The sequence below is a fragment of the Podarcis vaucheri genome (genome assembly GCF_965113315.1).
Source record: "Podarcis vaucheri genome assembly, chromosome: 16".
NCBI lineage: Eukaryota > Metazoa > Chordata > Lepidosauria > Squamata > Lacertidae > Podarcis > Podarcis vaucheri.
The window spans coordinates 37,612,369-37,624,895 of record NC_138754.1 but is presented as its reverse complement, the minus strand read 5'-3'; the positions used below and the strand labels follow the sequence as shown (position 1 = coordinate 37,624,895).

Below are 12,527 nucleotides of genomic sequence, written 5' to 3'. Positions count from 1 at the left end.
GCAGGAAGGAGCAGAAGAGGGTTTTCTGTGCCAGCAGAGCCTTGCTGGAGAACAAGGTCTCCCTGAGTTCTGATGCGCACATGTATTCTTGCTAATTCTTCAGTCCTGACTCTCTGGCTTGCTCCTTGACACTGCCTCCTGGCTTGTCCTCTAGTTCCAGCTCACTCTTTGGTCCTGATTCCTGCCTTGCTCCTCTATCCTCTTTGATCTTGACTACTAGCCAGTCCCAGGACGCGGGTGGCACTGTGGGTTAAACCACAGAGCCTAGGACTTGCTAATCAGGAGGTCAGTGGTTCGAATCCCCGCGACGGGGTGAGCTCCCATTGCTCGGTCCCTGCTCCTGCCAACCTAGCAGTTCGAAAGCATGTCAAAGTGCAAGTAGATAAATAGGTATCACTCCGGCGGGAAGGTAAACGGCGTTTCCGTGCGCTGCTCTGGTTTCATCAGAAGCGGCTTAGTCATGCTGGCCACATGACCCGGAAGCTGTACGCCGGCTCCCTCGGCCAATAAAGCGAGATGAGCGCCGCAACCCCAGAGTCGGCCACAACTGGACCTAATGGTCAGGGGTCCCTTTACCTTTACCTTTTACTAGCTAGTCCCACAGCTATTGGTTCACCAAAGATTGTTCCCATGGCCCAGCACTGTGTGTCATCTTTCTATTTGCACGCTGAGAAACTCTCTGATATTTAAAAAAGGCGGGGAGAGTTACAATGAAAGTAACAGTCCTCTGATTGTGTTAAGATCTTCTTACTTACATTTGGCGTATACAGCTTACCTCAGGAATGAGAATCATGCGGCCCTCCAGATGTTGTTGGACTACCACTTTCATTATCACTGGCCATGCTGGCTGAGGCTGATGGGAGTTGGAGTCCTGAAGCATCAGGAGCACACCAGATTCCCCATCTCTGACTTAGACCCTTAGTAGACACAGTCATCAGCGAGTGACTCAAGCAGCAGTTACATCAGCCATAGGCAAACTCAGCCCTCCAAATGTTTTGGGACTACAATTTCCATCATCCCTGACCACTGGTCCTGTTAGCTAGAGATGGTGGGAGTTGTAGTCCCAAAACATCTGGAGGGCCGAGTTTGCCTATGCCTGAGTTACATGGTGGCTACATCTCCCTTTCTCTTCTTCCCCATTCTCTTTCTCCAGGACCATTTAACATTATAGGCAATTTGATTGAATTAAAGATCCGAATTAAAACATTTTTATCCCACTGTTCAGCAAAAAATGGCTCTCAGAGCGGCTTTCAAATGTCAATGAGAAGACAAACGGTGTTTTTTCCATGGGCTCTGCCTGTCAAACACAATATGATTGATTTGACTCAAGCAATGACAGAAGCCTGCTCAGATATGAGACGTTTCCTCATCATGAATGACAGCACAGCCCAATACTGAAGGGGTGAAAAACTGGATACTTCCTTCACAGCTGTCCATTTTTGAACCAAATCTTCTTCTTTTTCTAATGTGGTGATGTAGAAACCTTTCAGTCCAGCAGGGCAAATCCTTAACTCCCCCACCCCCAGCTGGCCACTTTGACAGACAGGCAGAGCCACCCCCTGCCAATCACCTGACATCATGACATCAGGTAACACATTTTTCCTTCACAGCATAGCCTGAACTCAAGTTCCATTGCACAGGAAGATCTCTGCTGACTGGTGCTGACTTCAGGCTCTGTTTGTATCCACTATACTCCATACTTCCCAGTTGGAAGCTCTGGAATGTAGCAAATTTCAGTGGGTTTTGGAGTCACTGCTGTTCAGCTGGCTGGCCCTGACTTTCAGTCAGTGACAGGCAGTATATACCGTATTTTTCGTCCTATAGGGCGCACCGGCCCATAGGACGAACCTCGTTTTTTTGGGGGGGAAATGAATAAAAAAAATTATTTTTCCCCCCTCCGCCCTGGCTGCCGCCCCAAGCCTTGCGCTCACCTGCCCAAAGCACGGGGCACCCTCCTTGTGTGCTTGGCGGGACCTCCTGCCGGGCGCGCAAGGCTTGCAGACACTCGCAAGGCTTGCAGACACTCGCTCCGGAGGGCTCCCCGTGCTTCGGACGACAGGTTGCTGCCCCAAGCCTCGCGCGCTTGGCGGGACCTCCTGCCGGGCGCGCAAGGCTTGCAGACACTCGCCCGAAGCACGGGGAGCCCTCCGGAGGGCTCCCCGTGCTTCGGGCGACAGGCTGCCGCCCCAAGCCTCATGCGCTCGGCGGGACCTCCTGCCGGGCACGCAAGGCTTGCGGACACTCGCGGGGGCTGCAGGCTGCTGCCCGCAAGCCTTGTGAGCCCGTGGGAACTCCCACCGGGCTTGCAAGGCTTGCGGATAGCTTCCTGAAGCCTGGAGAGCGAGAGGGGTCCATGCGCACTGATGCCTCTCGCTCTCCAGGCTTCAGCGAAAGCCTGCATTTGCCCCATAGGACGCACACACATTTCCCCTTCATTTTTGGAGGGGGGGAAATGTGTCCTATGGGGCGAAAAATACGGTAAATCTAATAGAATAAATAAATAAATAAATAAATAAATAAATAAATAAATCTCAAGAACCCAGTCCTTCAAGAACTGCCTCTCCCCACATGACCCAACCCAGACAATGCAATCATCATATGAGGCCCTTCTTTGAGTGCCCCCCCCATGGAAGATTTGGAGAGTGGCAACACAAAATTGGGCCTTTTCGTAGTGGCATTTCACTTGTGGAATGTTCTCCCCATGGAGTGCCACCTGACACCATATTTATTTTGAGGCAAAGACATTTATCTTTACTTGGCCTTTTGGTCCTTAATTTGAAGGGTACCATTGCGGCCCCTTTCTATGGGGTGGGGTCTGTAAGTCCTACTTTTTATCAGCAGTGCTTTGTTTTTAGATTTTCATTAGATGTTCTTCATTTGTTTTAATGTAAATCACTTCAGCTTACTTTGTGAGTAGCATGACTGGGATTTGGGCACTTTACAGATTACCTTCTCCTGCACATGCTCTCCCCTATATTTTGTTCAACATCTGAGGTCCTGCTATGGACCCACAACTGCTGGAGTGGTCCCAGTTTTTCCTTTCCTTCAGCTGTGCTGTGCTGCCATTCAAAGTGATCTCACACTCTTCCCATCATTGCTGCCATCAAATAAATCATCCCATTTTTTAAAAAAAGGACCATTGGCAGCAATCCTGTGGAAATGTTGCTTGTTTGCAGAGAGAATTGCAGAAGTGAGGAAGAAAGAAAGAAAGAAAGAAAAAAGAAAGAAAGAAAGAAAGAAAAAGAAAAAAGAGGAGGCGAATGTAACCAGGGCTACCATAATCTCTCCATGTTTATGACTTGTAATTAATGGGCCGGGGGAGATCCGTCACATCTCGGGTGCCATCATGAAAGATTGAACCTCTGCAGATGAGATGGTTTTCATCCATCTTCATTCCTTGATGGTAATTGGAGGTGCCTGTCGAAGAATGAGGGTGGGGGCGATTTATTGATGCAGCATGTCAGCATGGCCAGCTTTGCAGAAACAGTTCTTTGAAGGACACAGTGCCACATCATTTCTTTTTTTCATAGATGCTACAATTCCCTTCAGCCCCAGCCAGCACAGCACTGGCTGAAGACCATGGGAGTGGTAGTCTTGGGGGCACCGAATTGGCAAAGGCTGGCTTAGACCATGAGTCACCAACACAGCACCCAACTGCCCACAGAGGCACCCCCGAGTGCCAAAAGGGCCCCATTCCTTCCTGCTGTAACCGTGCTGGGGAGGAGCCTTCTATTGTAGCCAGTAGCTTTTTGTGATCTTCACTTTTCCTTCCCCAGCTGTGACCTCCCTGCCAAAAATGCCCATAGTGTTGCAACTGGATGTCAAATGGAGGAGGGACTGTTATGGTGGGGGGATGACACAGCCAGGAAGTATAGTCCTCCTCTCCTCAGCTGCAGCCCCAAGCACACTAAAAACACCCCCACACCACAATTAGCCTTCAATAGAAAGATCATAGAATTGTGGAGTTTCAAGGGACCCTCAGAGACATTGAGTGCAACCCCTGCCAATGCAGGAGACCTCCCACCCCTGTTTAAAAACCTCCAATGAGGTATTTGGAGATGGCTGTCACCACTCAGTCTCCTCTTCTCCAGGCTAAACATACCCACTCTCTCTACCATTCCTCATAAAGCTTGGTTTCCAGACCCTTATCAGCAGTTCCAGGAGATGGGACTAAATAACCATTGGGGTCCTTTCCAACTTAACATGTTGAGCATAATAAAACATTGAACCCTTTGTCCTTTCTCTGCAGTGCCATGGTACACTTTCCCCTCACCTGGTCTCTGCAAAGCATGCTGTGGATTAGCTTCAAAATGGAATGTTAGCTGAGTCCCAGGCTCCCAGGGAACTAAAAGCCCTTCGCTGTTGTCAGCAAAAAGCTTGAAATTTAACCAGAAGGGTAGCAATGCCCTTTGTTCTGAGCTGGGGTGGAACAAATCTCAGCTGCCTGCAAACAACCTGGTAACATATGCTGGCATTATGATTGGACAGCACAATGGGACGCCATATGCCTTTGAATGCCAGGTGTTGGGGGTCACAAGTAGTGGCAGTGTTGTTGCACTTGGGTCAACTAATTCTAGTTTTCTCCCCGCCTCCCTCCTCCCTGCTGAGTTCCAGAAGGGCAAACCTGAGACTCAGAAGGAGGAAGCTGACCACCAGGGCCACCCCATGGACTGCATGCAAGTTGGCTGAGGGAGACTGAGATTGATCACCCCAATGAACCAGCCTCTGTCACGCCTAAAAATTGGCCGCTGTTTCTTTAATGCTAAAAGAACTAAGTCAGCATGAGTCAGTGGCCTACAATGACTCGTGCAACCTTTCACCAAATTGTACCTGTATATATAGAGTGGCCAATGTTAGTGTTTGGTGTGGGCTGGTTGGGTGGTAGAAAGCTGGTTGAGTTTGGTGTGTGTAAAAGCTGTGGGTCGTGGTTGGAGAAGAAGACTTTTTAAGAATAAAAGCAGCCATACTCTGCAAGAATACTCTTTCTCAAAGACTCTTTTGTGCCAACTAAGGTCTGAGGACTAGGCAAAGGAGTAAAAAGGAGATCAGAACCTTTTCTTTTTCAAACACCGACAGCCTCCACTAAGGCAGCTTCCTGTGTCCCTGTATCAGGTTTTAACTTGGATATTGATTTGGGGAAGGAATGTAGATCACCAGTAAAACCATCTTCTTTGAATGCAGGAGGTCCTGGGTTCAATCCTTGGGCATCTTCAGTAGGGCTGAGAAAATCCCTTGCCAAATCCTGGCAAGCAGTTTCCAGTCAGTATAGAAAGGACTGAGTTAGATGCTCCAAGGGTCTGATTCACTGCAAAGCAGTTCCCTGTGTTCCTATGAAAAAAGAGGGGAAAAATATGCCCTGTTTGCTGTGATTTAGAAGAAGTGGCAGTAGCTCTGCTATAGGATTCCCCTCCTAAAAAATAATAATGAAGGGTTCCTTTGTTAATTAATATTTTGCTTCCTCCCTCTTTCCAGCTTTGATGAAAATGGATATTTTATTTATTCAATGTGGGAATTTCTACCCCTGCCTTCCAACACTTTTGCCGGGTGGCTAATAAAAACATATATATCTCAGGAAATACAATAAAAACAATTTAAAAGGAACCTGCAATAAAAGCAGATGAGAAGAAACAATTTAAAAGGAACATATATCCAAGCAACAAGATCTATAGAGAGCAGGGCATAATCGTCAGCAGAAATAAAAGTTAAGTAATAAAAAGCTGCATAAAAACACTGACAAAGATCAAATGAGTTACTCTGGATTAAAAAATCATGGGGAAATAGACCTGGAAAGGTTTTGCAGGGCAGCAAAATGACATCGGCGAGGTGATGGTTCCACAATTGGGGTGCCACCATTAAAAAATGTATCAATCACACACAGTTTGGCTAAATGATCATTTAGATGGTCCTTTTGCTCCTGTTTCCAAGAAGAGGAAAAATGAAAATAGAAAGAATTATCTTTTCCCCCCCTCCCCATTCACACCTATGCACATACATGCACACAAATACTTCATCTCAGAACTGTGAAGGTAGAATGGTACATAAGAAAAGCCGTTCTGGATCAGACCAAAGGTCTATCTAGTCCACATTTTGTTATCACAGTGACCCATGGGAACATGTGAACATGGCTGCAATATCGCTCTCCCATTCATATTTCATAGCAACTGATACTTAGAAACATTTTATTGTGACTAATCCTAAAGGCAGTATACAGTGATCATGACTGGTAACCACTGATATCTATATCTGCCATGATTTTGTCTAGTTGATGAACATCACTACATCTTGAGTAACCCATTCCATGTTTTAGCTATTGGCAATTTCGTTTGAGTTGATAATCCTTCATTTTAGTGCTAGGAAGCAGGAAAACCTATACCTATCTCTCCATGCAACTGTGAGATGAAGGGCCCATTTCAGATCTTGTGGTTAACCATTTCCTTTATCTTTTAGGAAGCAGTGGTCAGCTCCTGGATCCAGTTCAGTGATGGCTCAGTGACCCCACTGGACATTTACGACCCCAAAGACTTTTCCCTCTCGGCTTCCTCTCTCGATGAATCAGTCATTTCAGCCCACCAGAGCTCTGCTATGAAATGGCCAGTGGTTGCAGCAGAAGGCGAAGGACAAGGCACATTGGTCAAAGTGGACATGATGATCTCTGAAACCTGCCAGAAGTCCAAGAGGAAGAGTGTTCTTGCCGTAGGCAACGGTAGCATCAAGGTCAAGTTTGGTCAGAATGATGCCAACTCCCATGGGGCCGGTGATTACGATGCCGATGAGATCGAGAACCATGCTAGCGACCGAAGGCAGAAGGTGTTGGAACAAGAGCGGTATGGGCAAGACGGGCGGTACTATGGAAGCCCTTCTGCCGAACGAGAGGAAGTTTCCGTCAGGAAAGCTGGCACCACTGCAAAGTCTACGATCAAAAGCAAAGTCTTTAAGAACAGCCTGGATGGAGAAAAGCTCTCGGATGACGGGCAGCTCCAAAACATCCCAATTGACTTCACCAACTTCCCAGCACAAATTGACCTTCCCAAAAGCAATGGTGGCACAGAGGACAGTGACCTTGTGCAGGCACCCAGGGGTCTCAGTGACTTGGAGATTGGGATGTATGCTCTGCTGGGAGTCTTCTGCCTCGCCATCCTTGTCTTCCTGATAAATTGTGCCACCTTCACGTTAAAATACCGGCACAAGCAAGTTCCGATGGAAGGGCAAACCTCCATGAGCCACTCCCATGACTGGGTGTGGCTTGGGAATGAAAGTGAGCTCCTAGAGAACCGAGTGGACGTCTCCCCCCAGCAGAACGAACGCACAACTAACATAGACCGAGGGATAGGCTTTGAGGAGAGCAACCAGCTCCTCAATGGCAGCACACCGAAAAGTATCCAGAGCCAAATCCATCGGTCGGCTGACTCAGGGGGCAAGCAGGGGGAAGGGCCGAAACCCGATCCCCCTTTGCATTCACCCACCTCCAAGCGGAAGCGGGTGAAGTTCACGACGTTTACCACCATCCCTCCAGACGATGGTTGCCCCACCATCAACTCTATCCTCAACTGCAATGAAGATGACATTAAATGGGTTTGCCATGACATGGACCTGGGGGAGTCGAAAGAGATAAGAAACTACATGGAGAAGCTCAAAGACAAAGCATAGCTTCAGTTGATGGTTTTTTTATGGTTTAGCAACCACACCTTGATGCCTTCAGTTGAGTTGGGAGGGACTTGCGGAATAAGATGGATCTGTTTGTGTGTGTGTGAACTGTGGGGGGAACTGAACAGACTTACACACAACAGATTATATATATATATATATATATATATATATATATATAGTCAGGGAGAGGTATTTGCTAAAGATGTTCATGATGGCTTGTTCTTATTCTCCCTCCCCAGATGGAATGTCCAACCATTTGGATAAGCTAACCTTCACCAAGCTGGTCCCCTCCAGACATTTTGGACTACCAACACCCCTCAGCCCCAGCCTGTACAGCTGTGCTGATGGGATTTGGTAGTCCAAAACATCTGGAGGGCACCAGCTTGGCAGAACTTGGGACAAGAAGCCCAAAGGAACTGAACTGACTAGTATGATGTGCTGGGACAAGGTGAGGTTATGATATGGATGATTAGGGTGTCAAAGACAATTAAACACAAGGTACCAAAAGTATTCTTTTTTTACAAAAAAAGGAAAAAAGATAATAAAAAGAAAGAAAACTTCTTTATATTTCTAATAAAGCATCAAAAATATGATACTGAGACTTATGAAGAGACTGTCTGAAGGTAATAGTCATACAGTCGCTGCAGCTGGAGACAGGATGTGATGCCAGGCAGAGGAGAGACAATATTATTTTTCTTTACAGTTTGATTTTTTTTAAAAAAAGATTGTGTCACATGCTGTACGTAGGGTCGCCCTCCCCTTTGTTCCCCACTCTTCTGCCTTTCATACCTTACTTTTCATTTTGGAGGGATGCAGCGGGTGGGGGTAATAATTAACCAAGGAGTTTTTCTATGGAACAAAAATAATATCCCAACATTAGTTTACATATACTCTCAACACTTGAAGATGATCGACACAAGCACTTCATTTCAGTGTGGCATGCCTTTGGAATGCATGAATTTCATTAAGGGCCAGCTGATGGCTGGATCTGGCCCTTGAAGCAGCCTTTTCAGCCCTCACCACCCACCTGCCAACTATTAGCCCTTCCCACTTTGGACTGGGGTTTCCCCCCCATACACACAATTTCACCTTCTATTGAGAAGAAGCTGGAACCAGTGGAGGATGGGGCACAAGGGTGAATGGGGCACTGCCCCAACAACCTCATTCTTGATTCCTCTGAGCCCCCCTGCCTGCCTTCTCACAGCCAGTCCAGGGATTGGCCCTGGATGTCAGCTTCTTCCTCCTAAGTCTCTATTTTGCAGTTATGGAGCTTAGCAGGGAGGAAGACAGGACAAAATTGGAATTAGTTGGTGCCACCTGCCATTGGCTCAGGCTCCATCCATTGTGGCTTCCCTGGTGTCTGCCCTGCCAGTCCCAGAGGCCACCACTGGCAAGGATGCTGGGTGCATATTTCATGTCCATCTTTTTTGTGTCAAAAGTTCTTGAACATTTTGGAATGGCAGAGTTAACAACTGCCAGCCTCTCCAGAAGCACATGCATCTCTTAACCTGAATAATCAATGACCTCATTGTTCCTGATTGCACGTATGATGTACCTGTGAAGTATGAGATGTTAGGCGATCCCAACTCCATTACAGACTGAACCAGGGATGGCAGAACATGTGGCCATCTGGCTGTGGCTGTTGGGCCCTGGAGTCCAACATATGCCAAGCATCACTTGGGCTACCCTTGGCATAATGCCTCACCATCAGTGGACAAATGACATTGACAAAATGCTGCATAGGATCCTCTATGTGGTGGGTGCTTCCATTGTGATGTTCCCTTTGTGATTTCATCCCAAGAGAACAGGAAATTAAACATGCTATCCATAAAAACCCATCAAGACTATCATGTGGGAGGCGAGGATAGAGAGCTCCAGTCTTTTCTCCAGCCCTAATCTGTATGCACCCCTTCATTGGGTTTGGGGAACCTGTGGCCCTCTAGACATCCTTGTATTCCAATTCCCAGCCCAAGCCAGGATGTCCAGTGGTCAAGGACCATGGGAGATGCAGTCTAGCACCATCTGGGAGGCCACAGGTTTCCCCTTCCCTGTTCTACGTCTCTTCTCCCACATGTCATCATGGAGGCTGGTGTTTTAAGCCAAGCCAAGAGGTGGGGCCAGTCCTGCTCCAAACCTGGGCAAACCCCACAGTTTCCACAAGCTGAATGGAAGCCCAAAGACCTGAGAAATGTAGGCTAAAGGAGACTTTGGGCATCCCAGGTGCCATGTGTTTTGGAAGAGGAGGCAATGGTCCCACACTCAAGTCCTGGTTTGTAGAAGGAATCATTAAAATGATATGGCCCTTCCCTTGGTAATGTTAGATCAGTCTTTAGAAGGGTGAGGAAATATATTGATGGTGTTCCAATTAGTGGCAACTTGGCTACCTTCTTCTTGGGTGGTCAGGGGCATTGCAACACTACAATGTTGGCACCCCACACCCCAAGAGCAGTGCTCTATTGTATCCATGCTGTGCATAAACTTTGGTCCTCAAGATGTTTCGGAACTACAACTCCCATCAGCCCTATCAAGCATAGCCAATGGTATGGGATGAGGAGGAGTGACGTTCTGCAACATCAGAACCAAAGGCTTCCTCCCGCACCCCACTACTGTACTCCCATAGGATTGGGTGGCAGTCATTCATAAATATGGGAGCAAGGAGAAAGGTGCATCACTTAAGTGGGGCTGGACCTTTTCCTTGCGGTGCTGCTCCACCCACTCATCTACTTAGCCCCACTTTTCTTTCTTGGTCACCCCACAGTGTGACAGAACGTTGAAAACTGACTTAAAGATTCTTAGGATCTCAAAACAGGTGTATTGTTTCAGCCTTCAGACTAGAACAATAAGGTAGTCCTGACAAAGCTAGGCAGTGACCATTCCTGAACTATGTCCACTCTTTTGCAGGTGAGTGAGGGAGAAATGAACTTTCTAGTTTCATTTTCACAACCAAAGTTATAGCCTAAAAGAAGAAAAAAATGTTGTCATCTCCAGCACATGACTTCCAAGCATGGAGATGACTATTTTGCCTCAGGAGCATGGAAGCAAATTTCCAGTCCTCAAGGGTGAGGAAGTGTGTGAGCAGCACCTGGGGAAATCTCAGATACTGGGGACAGCAGAATTCCTGGTGCACAAGATGGTGGGTTTCAATGCATGGTCCTTATCCCTCCATGATTAGTAAAACAAAAGACACCCGCAAGAAGATTCTGTAAGGCTCATCCCTTCTCTTCTGCCCCACATGCTACAGAAGTGAAAGAGGAGGCATTTCACTGCTCCTTTCAGAATGTCAGGACAGAAAATATGAGTATCTGCAACCATAATGTCTAAACTTACCAGGATTTCAGGCACGATCCCACCCAGCACTGCCAGGAGATGCCAGGGATTGAACCTGGTATCTTCTGCATGCAGTGCAGATGCTCTACCACTGAACTATAGTCCTTCCTCTATTCCCAGCAGCTACCATAAGCCCAAGCCCAACCCTGGTGACCTCATGTGTGCAACTTTACGCCATGATATTGCATCACCCAGAAAGGGTTAGGCCACAGCAGCAGGGCTGGCTCAAGACATTTTCGCACCTGAGGCAAACCACAAGATGGTGCCTCCCTCCCTGCCAGGGAAGAAGGAGTGAGTGAAGATCTGCATCAGGAAACAATTGGGGAACTAAGTCCAACATTAGGATCTGTTGCCCCAGGGGATCCTGCTGCCTGAGGCAGTTGCGTCACCTTACCTCATGGTTGGGCCGGCCCCGCACAAGGGGAAATTGACACCAGGAAAAGAACTGCTGGCTGCTGCAGATGAAGCTCAGCAAGGTGAGAAGCAGGGAGTCCCACATGCCCAGGACTGGAGGGACCTGGCAAGCAGGCAGGAAAGTGAGTAGACGTACCCTCACAGCCCAAAGAGCCAGGTTTAGAAGCCAAGGAGCACCAATCAAAGCTGCCTGTCACCCAATCAAAACCTTGGACTAAACTGGGGGGGTGGGGTTTAAAAAACACAAGGTCAAAATGAACTAAGGTGCTGCCTGACTGAGTGGCGCTCCCCTGGTGGCAGGGAGGACTATCATAGCCCAAGAAAACATTCTAATTGCAGGTCCGAATGGCAAGGGGACGAAAGAGCACAGTTCCTGACATTCCAGGTTCACTTCTTCCTCCTGATTTGCAGCAAAATCTGGTTGAGATTCAAAGGTCTTGTCACTCTCTTCTACATCTTTGGAAAGCTGCACCCTGTGTTGCCTGCTAAATAGGAACACACTCTGCTTGCCTTCATCAATTCCAATTAATTATTATTTGAAAGACTCGTTAAGTTTTATTTGGGTTCAGATTCCCTACCCCCCTTTTGTTTGTCTGACTGTCTGGGTGTGACGAAGCCCACCACCCTATAACATAGATCAACTTTTTTAAGAACAAAATTTGCCTAGTATGCATTGTAGACTCAAAGAATGTAATATTTATTTATATGTGTTATACAAATTGTAATTAAAAGGCTTTACATGGCTTGATCAGTAGGTTTGTTGGTGAAAGCGTGGAAATCAAATCAAATCTGCTCCTTTGCAGTGACGGATACAAAGATGCTTGAATGAAGTGGGAAAGGGAGGGGGTGTTGCAAATAAGTGTCTTGTTTTATGTGGAAATGTGTATGCCTGCAATCTGGCCATGGCTGGGGAAAGCTGTGGTTGTCCAGATGTCATTGAACTCCAACTGCCATCAGACCCAACTCAAAGGGCCAAAATCTTAGCGATGGTGGAAGTTGGGCCAACAACAACAGGAGGCTCCTATGGGTATGAAAAAGCATTTGCTTTAAAAAGTACTTCATATTTTTCCTGCCCTTAATCAACTAACAATGGTGTTTTGTGTTTGCACATACCTCTGGCAACATTAAAATAAATAAAA

At 47.2% G+C, this 12,527-nt stretch overlaps 1 protein-coding gene across 2 annotated transcripts in view; it reads left to right on the top strand.

The window, feature by feature from the left end:
• Positions 1-12,131, top strand: part of LOC309521517 (transmembrane protein 132C-like) — a 271,354-nt gene extending 259,223 nt beyond the window's left edge. For both annotated transcript variants that reach the window (XM_082204113.1, XM_082204114.1), the window contains exon 9: positions 6,448-12,131. In XM_082204113.1, coding sequence (XP_082060239.1) covers positions 6,448-7,647 — 1,200 coding nt within the window. In that variant the 3' untranslated portion in view covers positions 7,648-12,131. The remainder of the gene's footprint in view (positions 1-6,447) is intronic.
• The last annotated feature ends 396 nt before the right edge of the window (positions 12,132-12,527 follow it).